Source organism: Lipotes vexillifer, unplaced genomic scaffold (genome assembly GCF_000442215.2).
Source record: "Lipotes vexillifer unplaced genomic scaffold, Lipotes_vexillifer_v1.1 scaffold50, whole genome shotgun sequence".
Lineage (NCBI taxonomy): Eukaryota > Metazoa > Chordata > Mammalia > Artiodactyla > Lipotidae > Lipotes > Lipotes vexillifer.
Window position 1 is genome coordinate 542,922 of NW_006784763.1, and position 24,466 is coordinate 567,387.

General features: G+C 35.0%; 1 protein-coding gene across 1 annotated transcript in view; it reads right to left on the reverse strand.

Annotated features, from left to right (window-relative positions):
• The window catches only part of SCLT1 (sodium channel and clathrin linker 1), a 233,216-nt gene that overhangs the window by 113,931 nt on the left and 94,819 nt on the right, over positions 1-24,466 (reverse strand). Inside the window, exons 9-12 of the mRNA XM_007456987.1 lie at positions 17,566-17,656; positions 15,668-15,759; positions 6,142-6,319; positions 2,549-2,647 (exon numbers count right to left, since the gene is read on the reverse strand). Of these exons, the coding sequence (XP_007457049.1) occupies positions 2,549-2,647; positions 6,142-6,319; positions 15,668-15,759; positions 17,566-17,656 (460 nt within the window). The remainder of the gene's footprint in view (positions 1-2,548; positions 2,648-6,141; positions 6,320-15,667; positions 15,760-17,565; positions 17,657-24,466) is intronic.

Genomic DNA, 24,466 nt, shown 5'->3' on the forward strand with positions numbered 1-24,466 from the left:
GCGGTCTGGAGCCTGTGCTCCGCAACGGGAGAGGCCGCGACAGTGAGAGGCCCACATACGGCAAAAAAAAAAAAAAAAAAAAAAAAAAATTATATTAAAAATCAACCCTCCCTATTTACAGGTCAGTGATAATCACAGTTAGCATTTATTGAGATTTAATGTGTTATGAACTATCCAGAGTGCTTTACGTGTTATTATCTCATTAATTCTCACAACAACATGATGAAGCAGTTATTATCCCCATTATAGATAAGGAATATTCAAGCTGAAACTAAGTCATGAAGGTTCCTAGAATAAAATAATTTTGGTTCCTATAAGCCCAATCATGTCTGTCTGTCTCTCACATAGTTTTTTAAAAGTGTTCTTTTTAGTATCTAGAAATGATGCAGGTAACATGAGGGTTTATGATCATAATAGTATATATACTTTGAAATCACTTATGTTAATAATTTCATAGATAGTCTTTATGAATATGTAGGAAAGCATATTAATGTAAATATTACAGTAAAAATGAAAACAGGAATTTCTACTTTTGCTAATTCATCTATCTGACAAAATATCAAATTAAAAATTACAACCAAGGCTTTTTGAAGAAGTGGCTGGCTGATTCTAGGTCTGAGGCAAGGAAAGTACAAGATGAGAAATAACATCTATCCAGGAAAACTAGAGAGACAAATTGAGAATAAAAATGAAGACTGATGGCAATGAATCATGAAATAAAAAAATAAAAACGAATCCATCATAACAAAGAAAGGGGGCAGGACTCTAGCCCTAACCAAAAAATAACAACTAATAAATGTATAGAAAGATTGACAGAATTAGAATTTCTAATTACCCAATATATTTATTTATTTTAGATAAGGATTATCAATGGATGACAAAACCACTGGATGAAAGATTTTGGTGGAAAAGGATAGCTGCATGGTCTTCAAGTATCTTCCCCAATTATTCATAAAGTATAAAATGGAAAGATCTGGCCTTAACACCTTAATCATGTGGTCAAGCTTAGCATCACCAATGTACAACTGACATTACAGCTTCCTGATATGATGAAGTGGGATGTAGGTATACATATCACTCTGCCAGAAATGACCTGAATCTAATCAAAACGAAACAGTCACATGAATCCAAATGTGGAATATTCTGAAGGATTTTACAAAGGATTCTTTGTCATATACAAAGGAAGGCAGGGGACTGGGTTAAATTGAGGGAGACTACAGAGACGTGGTAGTCAAATACAATGATGCATAAACATGGATTGGATCCTGAATTTTAAAGACCAAACAGCTATAAACAATATTTTAGGGAAATTCGAGTGTGAATTGAAGTAATGTTGATTTTTTTTAGGACATGGTAATTGTGGTGTGGTTGTGTAGCAAAATGTCCTTTTTCTGGGGAAACAGATGACAAGATGAAGTGTCATGAGGCCTGCAGTCTATGTCTGAATGTTTGGCACAAGGGAAGAGTGTGTATGTAACATAAAGAGAGATGGAATGGGTATAGCAAGACACTAAGAGTTTTCTGGGTGAGAGGTAAATAAGTGTTCATTATACAGCTCTTTCCTTTCTATGGGTTTGAAAATTTCTAAAAATAAAAAAAATACAAAATTCACGAGAAACAATTTCTCATAGTGATTGAGAGTAGAGCTCATCTGCAACCCAGTTCTGCTATTTCCTAGAGGTGGAACCCTAAGCAAGTTAGTTAACTCTGTTTTTCAGTTTTTTCATCTTTAAAATGGGTTTTTGTGGTTTCTTCCTCCTAAACTCACTTTACACTTTTTAACTTTACCACACCACTTAGGAATTAATTCATATCCATACCAGAGGAAAAGGCAAATAAATGTATGTCTTCCCTCTCTCTTTATATGAAAGCAAACATATTTCCAAGACAGTTTTAACTTTCATAAGGCTTGCAATTCTAAGAAACAACTCATTGCTTTAACACAAAAAAATAAGATTTAGTCTTGATAATGGAATTGCAAACAACAACACAATTCACAAATCATATAGGTACCTGCATGATGCGATTGAAACAACGCTAGGCTCAGTATAGCAAGGAGAAGGTGTGAGTCTAAGTTCTGGCTTTAATTAGTGTACAATTTTGAGCTAGCCAATAACCTCTCATGGGTTTCAGCTTCATTACAAATAAAATAAGAGGTTAAAGCAGATTTCTCTTGTACTCCTGTCCTAAGACACTCTAAGATACTGCAAATAACAGTAGGTTTTCTTCTCTTGCTTCTCGTATGTTCTAAGTTTCTTTTTGACCCTTCTTCTTCACATCATACTTCAGGGGTGTTAATTTTCACTATATTCCTAGCCTAAATCTCTCTCCTTCCCACTTGCCCTACCCCCTACCTCTACCTCACCCTGGCACCAATGTTAGGGGCTACTATCATGAGATGATTTTTATTTGAAATTTAGCACAATTGATACAATCAGCTGACAAATAATTACCTAAGTCCACAAGGCAAAAACTCAGGTAATGTCTACTCTTAAGCTGTGAAATTCTGTAAAATTTTGAATTTTAAATATAATTAAAACCCCCTTACTTCCTTCCTGGTTCTTATGGCAGCATCTTGCACAAGCCGAGAAACTGTTTCTTTCATTTTCTCTATATCTTCTTCTTTTTGCTTCTCCTCAAGCAGAGCCTTCAGAAAATAATAATTTGATGTTATTATAGGTCACATCGTTATTAATAAAGATTATGTAATAAATGGGTAAAAACCTATCCACTAATCACTTTCTTGAAAGCATACCTCTTATGCGAAACTTCTGAGACATCTCCACTTTGAGATCTTGCCTAACTTATGAATGATGTTTATTTTCCTTAACCCCCTCACTGACCTTGTCCTAACTAAAAATTTATTCTTTTCCTTTGATATTTGTTTCAGCCAGTACCATCACTCTTCTAATCTCTATGGCTGGGAATTTAGGATTATTTTTAAATTTTCTTTCTCCTTTATTCCCTATGTAAAATAAATAATCAAATCTAAATATTATATTCTTGGAAAAATCTCTTAGATTTCCCTTTCTTTCCATTATTTGGTTTTATTCAAATTATGTCCCTTGTCACCTCATACCTCCATCACTGCAGAAACCACCTACTTCCTCTCCATGAAATTTCTAACCAACCAATCATTTTCATCTCACCTAAAAAATACTCTTATAAGCCTAGTTCTGTTGTCAGTCACAACCCATTTCTTTGCTTCCCTGTGGAGCAAAACTCCTCTAAAGTCTGCACTTGCTCATTTCCAAAACTTTCTGTTAGGTTCACTCTAATCAGGCTTTCACCGTCCATGATCTCTATACTGCTAACCCATGAGAGTCAATTTTGCGTAATTATCTTATTGATCTGTCAAACAGCACTTGAGATAATGGGTTACTTTCTTTTCTTTGTTTTACTTTCTATACTTGGCTTTTAGCACACCCTAGTATTGGTTTTCCTCTTAACTCACTGATTATTCCTTTTGAGTCTGCAATGCCGTTTCTTCCTCTTCTCCTGAACCTCTCTATTATTGAACTACCCAAGTCTTAGTCCTTGGTCCTTTTCTCTATCCACATCCACCCCTTGGTGGTCTAATCCAATCTCGTGGTTTTAAATACCATTTATATGCTGAAAAGTCCCAAGTTTACATGTCTAGTTCAAATATCTTCCTGAGCCTGGAACTCCTCCAATTTTAGGTTTGAATGAATCTCTTTTCTTTTTTTTTTTTATAAATATCATTATAGAGTAAGCAGCTCTGTGTTCTGATCTCACTATCTTGCAGAGATACCATACACATTCCTATCTCTGTTTTTGTTGTTTAATAAATTTCCTTCTACTTAAATAGGTAAGCTAGGGAGAAGTAATAGCTGTTTTGATATAACAATCTTGTCATGGAGAATGGGACAACGGGGAAAAGGGAAGTTTCATAAGAAATTATGGTAAGGTTGTGGTTCATACCTGTTTGTATGATTGGTTAAGAGAACTTCTTAACTTCTTGGAACAAGCAACTGAAGGTGGGAACCCTCTGGCAATTAAGCAATAAGTCAAGAGGGAATTTAATACTGTAGCCAAAAACAGGCAATTTACGGTTCAAGTCCAATTTGTGGACTTGAGACTTGGATGAGAAGATTTAAGGGACAGGAATGAGTATTATTACTACTACCTTCTCTGTCCACTGTGCTCCACACAAAATATTCATCTTTATGACATGATGTTAAGAATGCTCATAAGCTTCGGAGGAGAGAGAGACACAATTCTGCCCTGTTCTTAATTTTTCTAGTTAACTTAGGCATTTAGAGGAATTCCCAAGCATATTATGTATTTTGTTCCTTTCATCCATTCTAAAAGATCACAGAAGGGAACAGTATCTGAAAGGTATAAAAAGCACCTTAGCATTCCCCACAGCTTAGATTTGGATAATTGTTTCTTTTTTATATCTTAGTAGCTTCTTACCATGCAACTTATAGCTTGTTTTGTTTTTAATAGTTCTCTTGGAAAACCATCTATCATGTAAAAAAGAAAACATAAATAAAACAAAGTATTTCCTTTGTAATCCCCATATGTCCCAGTGGAGTACTATGCATACACTATGAATTCAATAAATATTGATTAAATGAAATAATAATTTAATGATTGCTTTGTAAGGGAGTCAGCAACATTAAAAACATCACTAATCATTAGAGAAATGCAAATCAAAACTACAATGAGGTGTCATCTCACACCAGTCAGAATGGCCATCATCAAAAAATCTACAAACAATAAATGGTGGAGAGGGTGTGGAGAAAAGGGAACCCTCTTGCACTGCTGGTGGGAATGTGAATTGGTACAGCCACTATGGAGAACAGTATGGAGGTTCCTTAAAAAACTGCAAATAGAACTACCATATGACCCAGTAATCCCACTACTGGGCATATACCCTGAGAAAACCATAATTCAAAAAGAGTCATGTACCAAAATGTTCATTGCAGCTCTATTTAAAATAGCCAGGAGATGGAAACAACCTAAGTGTTCATTATTGGATGAATGGATAAAGATGTGGCACATATATACAGTGGAATATTACTCAGCCATAAAAAGAAACGAAATTGAGCTATTTGTAATGAGGTAGATGGACCTAGAGTCTGTCATACAGAGTGATGTAAGTCAGAAAGAGAAAGACAAATACCGTATCCTAACACATATATATGGAATTTAAGAAAAAAAAATGTCATGAAGAACCTAGGGGTAAGACAAGAAAAAAGACACAGACCTACCAGAGAATGGACTTGAGGATATTGGGGAGGGGGAAGGGTAAGCTGTGACAAAGTGAGAGAGTGGCATGGACATATATACACTACCAAACGTAAAATTGATAGCTAGTGGGAAGCAGCCGCATAGCACAGGGAGATCAGCTCGGTGCTTTGTGACCACCTAGAGCGGTGGGATAGGGAGGCCGCGCGATACAAGAGGGAAGAAATATGGGAACATATGTATATGTATAACTGATTCACTTTGTTATAAAGCAGAAACACACCATTGTAAAGCAATTATACTCCAATAAAGATGTAAAAAAAAAAAAACCTATTTTGTGACTTCTATAAACTAAATACCATTAAATGAAAGTGGTAAAAGATGTGATATGTGGTAGCATAGTAATCACAATTATTAGAGGGTTAAAAAAAAAAGAGAAGTGACATGAAGGCTCCGGTTAATAAATCTTTATAGTTAATTTAATTCCCATCAATTAAGCTTCTGCTCTATTAGAGTAATTGTGTAAGTAATGAAGGTGAAATAAAGATTAATAAGTTTCATCTGATTCAAGTGACTAAAATATAGAGTATACATACTGCAGTAAGTACTTTAACAGATTTTTTTTTTTTAAAGTATAAGACTACAGGGGATGAAGATTAGTTACACAAGGATTGGCGACATAAAAAACGTCTAATGAAAGTTTTAGGAGAGGGTTGACATTTTATCATATTTTATGATGTTAAGTCTTAACATCAAGAATGTATCAATAGTATGCCTATTAATGGTGAGCAATTTCATTTTTATGCATTAATTCTGTAGTTACTGAGTCCCTTACTATCAGGTCATATGGGGGAATGTTCAGTATTTCATTATTTTATTTATTATCTATTTATTATTATTTATAAACATGGTTACTAGTTTTCTTACCTGATTTTTTTGAAGGTTAGCTTCTTCTAGGAGTTGCATGCTATTTCTGGCTCTTACAATAGCTTCGTATTTCTCGTTTTCTAATTCATAGCACTTTGCTTGTAAGTCTCTGGTCTGTTTTTCCAAATGTATTTTTTCTGCTCTTAATTGGGTAGCTTCTTGGATTGTCACACATAATCTAAAAATTAACAGTAACGTTGAGAAAGTTAAATATTTTTAAAAAGGAGGGAGATAGGAGATTTAGAGTATCTATTACAGGACAGGCATTATTCCAGTTACTTTCACATGTATCTTCTCATTTGATTCACACAAAAGTTCTGTAAAGTAGGTTTCATTATTTCCATTTAAAAGAATAACAAACAGACCCAGAGAGCTTAAACATTTAATTAAGGTCATATGAATAATGAGCAGTGGGGCTTAGACTGAGCCTAGATATTATGACTCTGATTATGTTACATTTTCTACACTTTCCTACTTATGTTAACTCATACTGTCTTATACAGTTACATGACAGTGTTATAAAGCAAATCCTTAAAGAATAAGTTGTTCTTTCTATTTATATGGTCTTTTTGTCTTTTAGTTTTTTACTTGGCTCCCCTTTACTACTCTCTACCCAGGTAACCCATGTTAACTTACTAATGTATATCTTTGAATATTTTTCTCCATGTTCACAAAATCACATGATTCTTATATACACACACATATACACACAAATATACATACATAGTATATACACATCAATCCACAGGTTTTTAAACACAATTTTTCATGTTATAAAAATTAAGATCATAGTATATACCCTTTTCTGCACTTGCTTTTTTTATTCAATAACACCTTGTAAAAATGCCCTCAAGCAATACATCCAGAAACTCTTTCCTTTCCTAGTCTGAGGGATGCAACTTCTCCTTACTGTTAATTTGTATTCACTGTTAATTTGTATCTCCCTAATTACTGGAGAGTTTAGGCATACTTTAAAAGTTTGCTAGCCATGTGAACTGTCTTTCAATTTCCTCCTCATATCCTTTGCCTACTTTTTCCTGATGGCTTATTATAACTTTGCTTGTTCCTTTATAAGAACTTTTTGAATATTAAGATATTTAACCCTCAGTCTGTTCTGTACGCTGCAAATATTGTTTCTCAAATCTACTTTTTTGTTGTGGCCTATTGACTCTATTTAGGAAATCTTTATTACACTAAAAATGCTCACTTGAATACAGTGAAATTTGACTATTTTTTTCAACATCTGGGATTTCAGTTTTTATAAAGATGATCTCGTTTATCCATAGATGGTTAATGTAAGCTCCTAGATTTCCTCAAAAAATGTTATGACTTTAATATTTTTACCTGTAAATCTTTAATCAACCTGGAATTTACTTCTGAATGTGCTATAAGATAGGAGTCCAATTTAACTCTCTTCCAGATTGATAGCCAGTTGTATGAGTACCGTTAGTAACTGATGAATTGAAATAACCCCTTATATCTAAAATGTGCAAATATCATGATTTACTTATCAATTTTCATGATTCACTGATCTATTTGCCTAGTCTAGGCCCAAGTCATATTAACTGGATTATAGTGGTTTTATAATATGTTCTGATATGTTCTGGTAAGACAGTTCTTCCCTTGCATTACATATGTTTCTGGGTTTTTTCAGGCATTTCTTTTCTAAGTGGTGGCATGAGAAGCCATAATGAACGTAACTGTATTTTCATTGTCACCCTTGCATTTCCCAGCTTTTGCATCACACATTTAGCTGTCCTATTATTTGCCATATTTAGGTTTATTAATATTGTACCTCTTTCAAAATGGTGATTTATTTTTTCATTACATAAGGTCCCTCTTTATTCTATTTACTGTTTTTACCATTAAACCCTACCTTATGTAATATTAATATTGTCATTCTGATTTCCTTTTGTTTACAGTTGTTAATATTCTCCACTAACACCTTTATTTTAAATTGAAAACAAATCTTCATCTTTCCTTTCTTGATACCTTATTTCTAGTTCATTTACTCTTTTAGGTTTTTTCTAAAATAACACATTACTAGGCTTTAATCAAAATCTGCAGGTCTCTGCTTTTTAATGGAATACAGTCCTCTCATACTGTAATGATTTACAAATATGACATTCTTCATTCTATCTTACTTTGGTTAAAGCACTGTGGTAGAAGATGAAGCAATCTCTACCTCTCCCACAGAGGTATAGGACATCTGGCACTTTACTAGCACCAGTTCACCCATTCACTTCACCATGCCCTCTTGGGGGCCAGGCAGAGGAGGTGGACTCATGAAGGGTTTATGCCATCTTCATCTCCCAAGAGTCCATGTGTCTCAACAGGGCAAGCTTTGTTTAGGACTCTGTGAATTCCAATCTTCAGTCAAGGCACTCTGACACTCACCTCCAGGTTTCACACCCACACATGTCAGAAAAAGCCTTGCAACTAAAGGATTTACATGTATTTAACAGTCCATCAGCCACAGCAACCATGTGGCTCTGAAAAGTCACACTGGTGTTAGGGGTGGAGTTATAGGAAAGTAGATTCAAATCACCAGCTTCATAATTTAAAGGTTTCCATAATTTTATAACATAAAAGATGTATTACACCTGTTATTATTCTCATAAAGCACTTCTATATCCTCTACAGCCAAATCTTATATGAATCCTTTCTTTCAGCTTACTAAAACTGGGCCAAATTCCTGCTCTATAATAATAGTAACAACAATGACAACAGCAAACACTTGTAAGAACATTCTTTGTGCTAAGTACTTTACGTATGTTAAAGAAAACATAATCCTCAATATCTTCAATGATGCTATGAAATAGGTTATAGCATTAGCCTATGAGGTAGGATATGAGATTATATCATATAAATTATGAGGTAGGTTAAATCACTGTATTTATTTTATAGATAGAGAAACTGAAGAACAAAAAGGGTAAGCGATGTGCCCAAGGTTATTGATCTAGTTACTGGTGAAGCTGGAGTTTGAACTCAGTCAGTTTGGGTCCAGAGTCAGTGTTCCTAACAAATATGCTATACTGCCAAATAGAAACTTCTACCTAAGGATGTCTACTCTTGCCACTATTATTCAATGCAGTCTTGGAACTCCTAGCCACAGCAATCAGAGAAGAAAAAGAAATAAAAGGAATCCATATTGGAAAAGAAGAATTAAAAATGTCACTGTTTGCAGATGACATGATACTATAGATAGAAAATCCTACAGATGCCACCAGAAAACTACTAGAGCTAATAGATGAATTTGGTAAAGTTGCAGGATATAAAATTAATGCACAGAAATCTCTTGCATTCCTATACACTAATGAAGAAAAATCTGAAAGAGAAATTAAGGAAACACTCCCATTTACCACTGCAACAACAACAAAAAAATACCTAGGAATAAACCTACCTAAGGAAGTAAAAGACATGTACTCAGAAAACTATAGGATACTGATGAAAGAAAGCAAAGATGACACAAACAGATGGAGAGATATACCATGTTCTTGGATTGGAAGAATCAACAGTGTGAAAATGACTATACCATCCAAAGCGATCTACAGATTCAATGCAATCCCTATCAAATTACCAATAGCATTTTTCACCGAACTAGAACAAAAAATTTTACAATTTGTATGGAAACACAAAAGACCCCAAATAGCCAAAGCAATCTTGAGGAAGAAAAACGGAGCTGGAGGAATCAGGCTCCCTGACTCCAGGCTATACTGAAGCCTGAAGCTACACAAAGCTATACAAAGCTACAGTAATCAAAACAGTATGGTACTGGTACAAAAACAGAAATATAGATCAAGGGAACAGGATAGAAAGCCCAGAGATAAACCCACGCACCTATGGTCACCTAATCTATGACAAAGGAGGCAAGAATATACAATGGAGAAAAGACAGTCTCTTCAATACGTGGTGCTGGGAAACTGGACAGTTACATGTAAAAGAATAAAACTAGAACACTCCCTAACACCACACACAAAAATAAACTCAAAATGAAATAAAGACCAAAATGTAAGACCAGACACTATAAAATGCTCACAGGAAAACAGGGAAGAACATTCTTTGACATAAATGACAGCAAGATCTTTTTTCACCTACCTCCTAGAGTAATGAAAATAAAAACAAAAATAAACAAATGGGACCTAATGAAACTTAAAAGCTTTTGCACAGCAAAGAAAACCAAAAACGAGATGAAAAGACAACCCTCAGAATGGGAGACAATATTAGCAAATGAAGCAGCTGACAAGGGATTAATCTCCAAAACATACAAACAACTCATGCAGCTCAATATCAAAAAAACAAACAACCCAAACAAAAAATGGGCAGAAGACCTAAATAGACATTTCTCCAAAGACGACATACAGGTAGCCAAGAGGCACATGAAAAAATGCTCAACATCACTAATTATTAGAGAAATGCAGATCAAAACTACAACGAGGTATCACCTCACACCGGTCAGAATGGCCATCATCAAAAAACCTACATACAATACAGGCTGGAGAGGGAGTGGAGAAAAGGGAAGGAACCCTCTTGCACTGTTGGTGGGAATGTAAATTAATACAACCACTGTGGAAAACAGTATGGAGGTTCCTTAAAAAACCAAAACTAGAACTACCATATGACCCATCAATCCCACTACTGGGCATATACCCTGAGAAAACCATAATTCAAAAAGGCACATGCACCCGAATGTTCACTGCAACACTATTTACAAAAGCCAGGTCATGGAAACAACCTAAATGTCCATAGATAGATGAATGGATAAAGAAGATGTGGTGCATATATATACAAGGGAATATTAGTCATAAAAAGAAACAAAACTGGGTCATTTGGAGAGATGTGGATGGACCTAGAGTCTGTCATACAGAGTGAATTAAGTCAGAAAGAGAAAACACAAATATCGTATATTAACTCATACATGTGGAATCTAGAAAATGGTACAGATGAACCTATTTGCAGGGCAGGAATAGAGACGCAGATGCAGAGAATGGACGTGTGGACATGGTGGGGGGAAGGGGGGGATGGATGAACTGGGAGATTGGGATTGACATATATACACTACTATGTGTAAAACAGATAACTAGTGGGAACCTGCTGTATGGTGCAGGGAGCTCAGCTTGGTGCTCTGTGGTGACCTAGATGCGTGGGATTGGGGGTGGGGTGGGAGGGAGGTCCAAGAGAGAGGGAATATATGTATACATATAGCTGATTCATACAGCAGAAACTAACACAACATTGTAAAGCGACTATACCCCAATGAGGAAAAAAAAAGAAACTTCCACCTAAATTACGAGTCAGATCTATGTATCTATCTGTAACTATATAGCAAGGTGCTGTCATTTCAAGTTAAGTTGGTGGTGAGTAAACATAACAAAACCCAGAGTACTGAAGGAAAGTTTGCTATTGAACATTATCACCTGCCAGACTCTTTCTTCAGGTTTTGGAATACACTCAGGCTTGTGCACTTCCATTCCCAGCCCACATTCAAAAGACTGATGGATCCTACTCTGGAGAAATTGGCTCAAGAAAGAGTACCCTCAGATTCTGATATCTGGGGACTGCCCAAGGAAAAAGCCAGCTCACTGCCTAAACATAATATAGTAAGTCTGCCAGACTATAAGCCCACCTATACATACCTACCTACCTATCTACTTTTTGGTGCCTTACTTTTTTAAAAAATTGAGATATAATTGACATACAACATTACAGTCAACCCCCATATCTGTGGTTTCTACATTACAGGATTCAACCAACCAGAATGAAAATATTAAAAAAAATTTTCCAAAAAGTAAAGCTTAAATTTGCTGTGCACCGGCAACTATTTACATAGCATTTATATTGTATTATTAAGTAATCTAGACATGATTTAAAGTATACAGGAGGAGGGGCTTCCCTGGTGGTGCAGTGGTTGAGAGTCCGCCTGCCGATGCAGGGAACACGGGTTTGTGCCCCGGTCTGGGTAGATCCCACATGCCGCGGAGCAGCTGGGCCCGTGAGCCATGGCCACTGAGCCTGTGCGTGCGGAGCCTGTGCTCCACAACGGGAGAGGCCACAACAGTGAGAGGCCCACGTACCGCAAAAAAAAAAAAAAAAAAGTATACAGGAAGATGTGCATAGGTTATATACAAACACTGTATCATTTTATATAAGGGACTTGAACATCCACAGATTTTGGTATCCACAGGGGTCTTGGATCCAAAACCCAGTGGATACTGAGGGACAATTGTGTATTAGTTTCAGGTGTAAACATAATAATTCAGTATTTGCATATATTTTGAAATAATCACAATAAGTCAAGTTGATATCACCACATATACAATTACAATTTTTTTCTTGTGATGAGAACTTTTAAGATCTATTCTCTTAGCAACTTCAAATATACAATACTGTATTATTAACTATAGTCACCATGCTGTATATTACATCCCCGTGATTCATTTCTTTTATAACTGGAAGTATGCATCTTTTGACCACCTTCATCTATTTCACCCACCCCTCCCCACTCCCTGCCTCTGGCAACTATCAATCTGTTCTCTGTATCTGTGAATTTGATTTTTAAAAACGTGGAATGTTTCATGGATTTGAGTGTGGGTCATGCTAATTTTCTTTGTATATTCCAGGTTTTAGTATATATGCTGGTGAAGCAGGCACTTTGGTGTCTTATTTTTAAATATCAATGGATAGAAAGGATCACCAAGCCTTTGGAAGGCAGACAGACAGGCACAAAGAAAAAAGGAAAGTTAGAGAAATCAGAGACAATGCAGATGGCAAAATAAAACCTTAAAAATATTTTAATATATTTTACTAAGAGATGATATAACATTTATACTAAGATACTATAGAAAAAGAAACATTCAGAGGATAAGAAATGGCTCTTTAAAAAATTTATGCTAAAATAAAATATTCAAATGGTTAGTTAGAAGAAATGGTTAGTTAGAAGAAAATTTAAAGGAACCCCCAAGAAAGGAGAAAATAAATGGAAAATGGGAGAGAAAAAACAGGAAAATTAGGGAATCAAACCATTAGATCCAATATCCAGCTAATATTATGTTAAAAGAAAAAATGAAAAAACAGAGAAAAAAAATTATTCAACAGAAAATCCCAAAAATATTGCCAGAAGTGAAGAACATGAATTTCTTCTATATTGAAATGTCCCCAGTAAAATGAATGAAGACGAATTCTTACTAAATGTGCACATCTGCAATTGTAGAATATTAACTGTGGAGGTCGTGGGTGGATGATCCCGCAAGACTCTGGGACGGGGTCCACGGGGGTGGGGTAACAGGTCAAACACACAAAGCAGGAATTTCGAATGACAAAGGAATTTTTTTTTCTGCAGCTGGAAGCTAGATAATATGAGGAAAATGTCAACATTTTAAGGAAAAATGATTTAAAACCTAGGATTTCCAACCTAGGATTCATTACTCCCCCAGACTATCACCTTTAAAGGTAGAATAAAGATATTTCTAAACAATGTCTTAAAAAAATGTACCTTCCAAGTGTACTCAGGGAGCTGAGGGAGAATGGTATCCGTTAAAATGGGAGCGGGGGAGGTGGAGACAACAAATCACAACAAGGAAAGAACAATGGTTCTAATTCTTAGTCTTATTGGCATATTCTTACTTTGAAAGAAACACCAAATTAAAAAATATGAAGAGGTAGTTTAAAGCAATTCTATTCATTTCACTCTGACCTTATTCAACAGAGCATATACAAATCAGCAGTCTTTCCCAGAGAACTGGCGTTCCCTGGAGATAATTCCCAGTACCCGTGTATCATCTAAAAAGCAGGGAGGCAGAGGCCTTTTTTTGGAAGATGGGAGAAAATGATTTATGCTTCTTAGGTGTTTGTGGCATTTGAAAGGATCTCAAATAATAATTTTATAAATAAATAATAAATATAATTTTAATAACTCAAATAGTAAGTATTTACTGAGGCCAAGGTGTCTGATTTTATGGAACAAAGATGACCATTAAAAACAGCTTTTCCGTAGCTGGTAGTTCCATTAAACAGGATATATTCACACTTAAAACACCAGCTGAACATTGCTTATAGACACATATCAACTACACTAATAGTTCTGCTTTCTCTTATATAAAAATACAAGAGTTTTTTTAACTTTAAAATATAACTTTTTAAAATCATAATAGAAACAACATTAATTTAATAGCTCCAAAAGACAGCCAATGTAAAAATTTTCTTATCAAAGGCAGCTAGCTGAATACTGAACTTTAAAAAATATCCTTAGATTTTCTTACGTATGCAGTAATCTCTTTTTAGGACGCTTTCAGTTAGGTTATATTATAACTTTATACTAAAAGCAGAAAAAAAACAACAAAAATCTCAGAGCCTTCAGTACTAAAAAGACAACTTAAAGCATCTATGAACAACTTGATTCCTTATGAAATACTAACAGAATCAAAGGAACTGAAATTTACATATTCAGATTTCACTATTTCAAGTCTCTAGCATTTATTTTCATAGCACATAATGCTACTAAAATAACAAATGAAAAAACTACAACCACAGACTTTTCTCTAAGGTTAACAAAAAAGTTCAAGAAAGCAGTCAAATAATCATTCAACTGTTGAAAAGTTTAGAAAAATGCAAAACAAACCCCCAAAAACCCCAGCACTTAAAAATTACAACATATTTCATCAGAATCTCAAGTTAGCAGTTAAAATCAATTAGTTCTGACCCCACTGTGAGCAAAGAAATTAGTTTTATTAGCATTTTGGAGAACAAGAAACAGAAGCTCAAAGACACTAATTTTTTTCTGAACAAATAGTATTAGCCATGGATCTGTGACTAGAACTGAGATCTCAATTTTTGATGTCCTCAGATCAGTAGACTATTTCTGAGTGTAACAGATTCCAATCATACAGAGTAGATTTTTCAGCTATAAACCATAATATGATTTTATGTGCTGTAGTCACTCTATCTTTAATAGATTACAAATGATAATTTTCAAGTTCCTTAAGGGAATATCAAACAAGGACTAGAAAACAACAACAAAAGATTCTAGAATGAACATCTGCATTAAGACAGCAATTAAAGACAAAGTTACAGAATATATTTAAAAATTAGCTCAGACCTTCAAAGGTAACTGAAAATTTTTGTTCCATAAGACTCCAGGAAAAACATCTATAATGATTTCTCAAGTATTTCTCAGTAAGAAATGATTTTTCTATATGATTTTTACCCAACTTCGCTATTTTTTTTTCTGCTTTAAGATGAAAAGAGCATTTCTGATTTTGGGATTAACTAAACTTGACTATTACTGTTTTTGAGAAAAGGCAAAGACAAAAATGATCTTTCAATATATGTTCAAAACACATGTTCAGTCTTTTGAATATGATTTTTTTAATAAACAATGCCCAGCAAACCAGATTTTAAGCCTATGATTATAGCTTGTTTAGCATTTATAAAATATATATTCTAGATGATATCATAAATCATAAACAAACTCTAATGTGGAATAACTTTTGAAGCTTATAGACAAAGCTAGATGTATTTAGCAGTTTACCTTGTTTCTGATTGTTTTATACTAGATTGTAATTGCTGTAAGCGCCTATCTGATGCTTCCTCTCTTCCTTGGGCAGACACCATATCCTCCTCCTAGAAAATAAAGAAACTGGATGCTTACTTTAAGTTTGTAAAAATTCAATACATCATTAAACAGCATAAAGAAAACAGTTCACTCTGTAAAGTTATTATATTGCTAGAATTTCATATTTAAGTTTAAAGCAATATCACTTTGGAAACAAACCATGCATATACTAAAAAAGGGGGAGGAGCACCTCACTATCAATTCTGTATTAGTAAAACAATAATCAAAACAGTCACTGCATATGGATTTCTATCAATATTCCAACTATTTCTATAGCGCAAGTCTAAAAAGACGCAGGGATTTGTTGCAGATAATCTGCCCTCAGAATATGTTCTCTTAGCTAGGTTATGCTGCATTCCGTTATAGTCATAGGATATTTCTACTTTAAATAGTGATGCTTTAAAATAAATTAATAGGTTTTATTTGTATCATCTCAAAAAAACCTTGCTACAGTGGATTTATTACCATGAAACATCCTAGGTTTTAGTGCCTTTGTTGTCATATAGTGTATGTGTATACTTTATAAATCCAGTCAAGTCTTTTAAGGTATTGACAAGAGAAAAGAAAACATAAATTATGTACATGTATTATTTCATATTTACAACTCCTGTTGCTCTTAATTTCTTCCTATATCTGAGTTGTCACCTAGTTTCATTTCCTTTCAGTCTAAAGAATTTCCTTCAACAGTTTTTGAAGGACAGCTCTACTAAGCGACAAAATTTCCCAGTTTCTCTTTACCTGAAAATGCCTTTATTTTGCCCTAATTTTTGAAGTACAGTCCCACTGGACATACAATTATTTATCTATCTATCTATCTATCTATCTTTGGCTGCACTGGGTCTTCGTTGCTGCGCGCAGGCTTTCTCCAGTTGCAGAGAGCAGGGGCTACTCTTTGTTGCAGTGCACGGGCTTCTCATTGTGGTGGCTTCTCTTGTTGTGGAGCACAGGCTCTAGGCACGTGGGCTTCAGCAGTTGCGGAGCATGGGCTCAGTGGTTGTGGCTCTCAGGGCCTGGAGCACGCAGGCTTCAGCAGTGGTGGTGTGTGGGGCTCAGTAGTTGTGGCACGCGGGCTCCAGGGCGTGGGCTCAGTAGCTGTGGCTCGTGGGCTCTAGAGCACAGGCTCAGTAGTTGTGGCATACGGGCTGAGTTCCTCTGCAGCATGTGGGATCTTCCCGGACCAAAGACTGAACCCGTGTCCCCTCCACTGGCAGGCGGGTTCTTGACCACTGTTCCACCAGGGAAGTCCCTGGACACAGAATTCTTAATGAGCATTTTTTTCCGTCAGCACTTCAAATATATTACTTCAGTGTTTTCTGCTTCCACAATTTTTTGATGAGAGGTCACCCTATATTCTTATCTCTGTTCCCTGTTCATACAATTTTTCTGTTGCTGCTTTCAAGTTTTGTCTTTATAATTGGCTGTCAGTGTTGTCATGATGTGTTTAAAGTGATTTTCTTTGTGTTTATTGTACTAAGGGTTCACTGAGTTTCTTGGATTTGCTAATGTTTTCCACCAAATTTTGGAAGTTTTCAGTCATTATTTCTTTAAACATCTTTTCTGCCCCCTACTTCTGCAATTCCAATTACACTCCGATTGGCTTGCTTCATATTGTACAGTGAATAGAAATAAAGTTATTTCCAATGTTACAATTTAGCTTCCTAATTTCATATTTCATATTTTGAGGACAATAAAATGATTAATTAATTTTCCAGCAATCCTCTTTAACACATAATCCAAAACAGATCAACAATAAAATACATAGAAAACAAAGCTACAGACATCTGCATCCAGTTTTCTTAGAAAAAGGAAGATACCTTCTTTTGCATCTGTCCCTGAAGATCTTCCGTCACTTTAGTTAACTCTTCCACTTTTGTTGCTGCAACTCTCAGATCTAACTTGGCTTGCCTAAAGTACAAAGTAAATTAACAAACACTGTTTTCATAGACCATACAAATTTTTTAAATTAGAAATCTATATTTAGTAAAATCAGTACCAACCACGAAACACCTAAAAATGAATGTAAGGGATAAATACTGAAAGATCCCTTTATGTCGAAGAGTGTGAAGAAGAAAAAATATAGCTGAAGGGATGAGTACAAAGTGGGAATCATTAATACTTTACTTGGATAAATTACGCTTTATACTCAAATAATTCAATAGATTTCATGAAGAACTTTATCATCTTGATAAATTACCTAACAAGAATGTCAGTGCATTAAGTAGAATATAGTTATGTCTATAATTTCCTGAACAGAGTTAATGAAATATTGCTGATTGGCCTTTCTATGAAAATGAACCTAAGTTTCAACACCTTGATCATTCCTTAAACACCAGAAGTATGCATTATATAATCACTTAACATAATGAACTGAAACATTTGTCTCAAGATGGTCTAATATTTACTTTCTTCTGAGACTGAAGCTGCAAAGGACAAAAAGGACAAGTTTTTGAATGTTCTAATACTATCAAATAAGTTTCAATATCTTCTTGACTCCCCATAGAAAAAGATTTTAGAATAAAAAAATAAGACTTTCTGAAACAGAAAAAAAGTTTTAATATTATACCAATTAAACACTGTGTAAATACAGAACATGTGGATTATGGAAAAAAAACATACAGTTTTAGGAAGGAAGGTACTTTAGTGTAGGAACTGCCCATACTTGTTTCCTAATTATATTTTATGTATGTATTATAAATATAAATCATATTAGTGCTGTTGAACCTAAAGAAATTATTTGATGCAAAACTCACAGCAAATGTCACTTCATTACTTTTGACTCTAACAATATTTATAATTCCATAATTGGTTAGCATAAAAACAACAGGAAATAAAAATCTAATACCTAAAATGTATCAGGTAGTTATTAGGTTCCAGGAACTGTCCTAAATGCTTTGTAGACATAGTTTCACTTAACATAATACCTGTAAATAAGTACTGTTATTATATCAAACTGAAGTCAAGAGAGTGAGGGTGACAGGTTTGCCAACTTTCCCAAGGATTCACAAACAAGAATGAAATTGGTATTTAAACCAAATCCTCTATGATATACTGTCTACCAGAAAAAGTGATACCAATAATATTTCATAAGATTAAGCACTTAAGAATATGCTTTGCTTTAAATGAATCCAATTTATAAAAATCTGAGTTTATTAGACATAAATTTTTTCTACTTGCAAAATGATTCACCAAATGATAAAACAAAAACAACTCCAAAACCACCTTACACTAATCCATGTAAAATCTAAGATTAGAGACAGTTTCAGGAGTGCAATCTACTACATGAATCAATCAACCAGTCTACCAGTTATAAAATTCCATATATTCTAAAAAGAAAAACTTAAGGAGTAAGATTTTATATAGTAATGACAAAACTGAGCAACTTCTGAATAAGCATAGCACCCACTCTGACTTGGCTTTCTTGCCTCGAGAAAGAGGATAATAATGCTTATTCTACTTATGCCATGGGGTTGCTGAAAACCTCAAAATAGATAATGTACATTAAAGTGCACTGTTACGTGTAAACAAATGTAAGATCAGAGCATGATTAAGGAAAAAAATTGTTAGAGCCACAGTGGGAATGAGGTGCAATATGGGAGAATCCTAGGGTCAGGAACCCAGTTCTGTCACTAACCAGTGATATGGCTTAATGCAATTCACTTGACCACAAGACTGTCTCAGTGGTCTCATCTCAAACAACAGGGAGGTGGAGAAGATAATCTGCCCAAACAAAAACTCTATAGTCGATGGTTTTCTGATTTCTATCTAATCTGCCTAACGATTCTACTTCTAAATTGTCCCTCAGTTGTGTAATCCATTTCCACTTCCATGGCCCAACCACTGGCCTCAACATTATTTCCCAGGATTATTCCAATAGATTCCAAACTGATCTCTTTACTGCTGGTATTCTCTTTAATTCATCCTCTATAATGCATCCTATCTGCAAAAAAAAAAAAAAAAAAAAAAAGTTTTTTGATAATAAAAATTTTTTTTTAAAAAAATTTATTTATTTTTTGGCTGCAATGGGACGTCGCTGCTACACGTGGGCTTTCTCTAGTTGCAGCGAATGGGGGCTACTCTTCGTTGCAGTGCACGGGCTTCTCATTGCGGTGGCTTCTCTTGTTGCGGAGCACGGGCTCTAGGCGCGTGGGCTCCATAGTTGTGGCTCACAGGCTCTAGAGTGCAGGCTGAGCAGCTGTAGCTCATGGGCTTAGGTGCTCCACAGCATGTGGGATCTTCTTGGACCAGGGCTCAAACCTGTGTCCCCTGCATTGGAAGGCAAATTCTTAATCACTGTGCCACCAGGGAAGCCCATTGATGATAAAAATTCTTGTTTATTAATGATTTCTGGATTCCCCACTTCTTCAGGAATATAATCAACACTCCTCAGCGTGGCATATAAAGTTAGTCACCATCTGGCTTCAAAGAGTCTCATCTCTTGCTAATTGCCCTCATGTAATTTATATTCCTGGTATAACAGACTACTAACTCCCTGTTTCTTAAACACAGCCTTGCCTATTTTTTTCACGTGTTTGACTTGACTAGCCTTCTTCTGCTTTTTCTGATAAATTCCTCAACAATCTTCAAGACTAACCTCAAAAATCTCATTTCAAGTTTTCTCTAACTTCTCTTAGGCAAAAGACCTTATAATACCAGCCCGCATGGTTCATAATACTTTATACATTTTTAACAGATACTCCCCTCATGGAACTGTGAGTTTACGAAAAAAATATGGAATGTAAGATCATTAAAGGCAAGGATCACATTTTATTAAATTTTAAATCCTCGGGGATAGCACAGTACCTGGCATATAGCAGACAAGTAAATACATCATAAGTGAATGAAAGAAAGCACAAGAGGAAAAGAGAGAGACAGAAGAGTCACGGGTATAACTATGTCTTCATACTTTACTTAGATCTTACATATCCAATTTTTTTTTCATGTGCGGAAATCCTAAAATAATAATTTTGTGAACAATTCTTCAAAATATACCTTATTTGAAACAGAATCTTTCATTTGAAACAGAATCTCTCTCCTACATAAGAAATTCAGGCACTTGTCTTAAGACTTGTTTTTATAAGTTATTAAAAAGAAAAATATTCTGAAAGCACTTAAGTTATTATATTACATTCCCTAAAACACACAAAGAACTATGTTTTGGGGGAAAATAAGCAGTAGTTTTATATATACTTATTTATTCCTACATTGTTCCACAAGATAGCAAAAAAATAAATAGTTCCTTATATCTACTTCTAGCACGAAATACTGAAACATATTCTAGAATAAAAGCTGTATCCTCCTACACCTGGCTCTACCACCAGAGAAGGCCACGTGAACTGGGCCAATCACTTAACTTCTCTAAGGCTCAGAACGGCAGCCATAAACTGGAGATAAAAACAATTTTCCTGTACAGCTCACAGAATTATCATAAAGTTCAAATAAGCTAATGCATATTAAATTACTTTATAAACTTTATCATGGTTTACACAAATGTAAGCTATCATCATAAACTTGCTTCTTTTTAGATTTTGAGTTGTCAGGAATGGTGTGGTATTGCATAAATTTACAGCTGGATTGAGAAAGCCTGAGGTATGCCTGAATATCTGGCCTTGACTCTGGGCCAAAAAATGAAAAGTGAGATTTATGGTGTGCTGCTTAGAGTCTGAATCTTCTCTGGTAATGCTCACACAGGATCTGCTTACTGATGGCTTTCACCTGGTGTAACTGGTTCGACAGCCACGCTGGACTATGTGAACAGAGGGGCAAAAAACCTCTAAGCTTTCCTGAAGCCAAGATTCATTGTACACATCTTGGTGGTTCAACCTGGAGACAAAGAATGTCTTTGTATACAGAAAGACCATAGAGTACTTGTGTCTGGATGTCCTCCTATGCTTCCCTATGCTCTTTTTCTTACTGCACAACATACTTTGCCTTTAAATAGAAGCCTTATAGGAGTATGCCCTGTGGAGGCTTGTGAGTCATTTCAAATATTCAAACTTGTGAAATTTTTAAAGTTGTCAACAAAAATAATACTAATTTTATTTTATGAAGGAACTTCTATAACTATATATTTATATTATCTTATGTGGAAATGTTTTAGACATATGTGTGCTTATGTATATACTGTTATAAAGGTCAAAACCTGTTTTCATTAAAAAAATTGATAGATAGCCTCATCCACCAGAGGGCAGACAGCAGAAGCAAGAAGAACTACAATTCTGAGGAACTACAATTTGATAGATAGCCTCATCCACCAGAGGGCAGACAGCAGAAGCAAGAAGAACTACAAATCCTATGGAAGGAAAACCACATTCACCAAAAGACAGACAAAATGAAAAGGTAGAGGACTATGCACCAGATGAAGGAACAAGATAAAACCCTAGAAAAACAACTAAATGAAGTGGAGATAGGCAACCTTCCTGAAAAAGAATTCAGAATAATGATAGTGAAGATGATCCAGGACCTCGGAAAAAGAATGGAGGCAAAGACCGAGAAGATGCAAGAAATATTTAACAAAGACCTAGAAGAATTAAAGAAAAAACACCTAGAAGAATTAAAGAACAAGCACTTAAAAGAACTAAAGGACAAACAAAGAGAGATGAACAATACAATAACTGAAATGAAATGTATACTAGAAGGAATCAATAGCAGAATAACTGAGGCAGAAGAATGGATAAGTGACCTAGAAGATAGATTGGTGGAATTCACTACCATGGAACAGAATAAAGAAAAAAGAATGAAAAGAAATGAAGACAGCCTAAGAAACCTCTGGGACAACATTAAATGCAACAACATTCGCATTTTAGGGGTCCCAGAAGGAGAAGAGAGAGAAAAAGGAACAGAGAAAATATTTGAAGAGATTATAGTCAAAAACTTCCCTAACATGGGAAAGGAACAGTCACCCAAGTCCAGGAAGCACAGAGAATCCCAGGCAATATAAACGCAAACAGAAACACGCCGAGACACATAGTAAATCAAACTGACAAAAATTAAAGACAAAGAAAAATTACTGAAAGCAACAACGGAAAAATGACAAATAACATATAAGGGAACTCCCATAAGGTTAACAGCTGATTTCTCAGCAGAAACTCTACAAGCCAGAAGGGAGTGGCATGATATATTTAAAGTGATGAAAGGGAAGAACCTACAACCAAGATTACTCTACCTGGCAAGGATCTCATTCAGATTTGACGGAGAAATCAAAAGCTTTACAGACAAGCAAAAGCTAAGAGAATTCAGCCACACCAAACCAGCACTACAACAAATGCTAAAGGAAATTCTCTAAGTGGGAAACACAAGAGAAGAAAAGACCATACAAAAACAAACCCATAACAGTTAAGAAAATCGTAATAGGAACATACATATTGATAATTACCTTAAATGTGAATGGATTAAAGGCTCCAACCAAAAGACACAGGCTTGCTGAATGGATACGAAAATGAGACCCATATATATGCTGTCTAGAAAAGACCCACTTCAGACCTAGGGACACACAGAGACTGAAAGTGAGGGGATGGAAAAAGATATTCCATGCTAATGGAAATCAAAAGAAAGCTAGAGTAGCAATACTCATCTCAGATAAAATAGACTTTAAAATAAAGAATGTTACAAGAGACAAGGAAGGACACTACATAATGATCAGAGGATCAATCCAAGAAGAAGATATAACAATTATAAATATATATGCGCCCAACATAGGAGCACCTCAATATATAAGACCACTGCTAACAGCTATAAAAAAGGAAATTGACAGTAACACAATAATAGTTGGGGGACTTTAACACCTCACTTACAGCAGTGGACAGATCATCCAGACAGAAAATTAATTAGGGAAACAAGCTTTAAATGACATAATAGAGCAGATAGATTTAATTGACATCTATATGACATTCCATCCAAAAACAGATTACACTTTCTTCTCAACTGCACATGGAACATTCTCCAGAATAGATCACATCTTGGGTCACAAATCAAGCCTCAGTAAATTTAAGAAAACTGAAATTATATCAAGCATCTTTTGCGACCACAACACTATGAGATTAGAATTACAGGGAAAAAATGTAAAAAACACAAACACATGGAGGCTAAACAATACGTTACTGAATAACCAAGAGATCACTGAAGAAATCAAAGAAGAAATAAAAAAATACCTAGAGACAAATGACAAAGAAAACACGACCATCAAAACTTATGGGATACAGCAAAAGCAGTTCTAAAAGGGAAGTTTATAGCAATATAATCCTACTGCAAGAAACAAGAAAAGTCTCAAATAAACAACCTAACCTTACACCTAAAGGAACTAGAGAAAGAAGAACAAACAAAACCCAAAGTTAGTAGAAGGAGAGAAATCATTAAGATCAGAGCAGAAATAAATGACATAGAAACAAAGTAAACAACAGCAAAGATAAATAAAGTTAAAAGCTGTTTTCTTGAGAAGATAAACAAAACGGATAAACCCTTAGTTAGACTCATCAAGAAAAAGAGAGAGAGGACTCAAATCAATAAACTTAGAAATGAAAAGAAGAAGTTACAATGGACACCGCAGAAAACAGAGCATCATAAGAGACTACTACAAGCAACTCTATGCCAATAAAATGGACAACCTGGAAGAAATGGACAAATTCTTAGCAAGGTATAATCTTCCAAGACTGAACCAGGAGGAAACAGAAAATATGAACAGACTAATCACTAGTAATGAAATTGAAACTGTGATTAAAA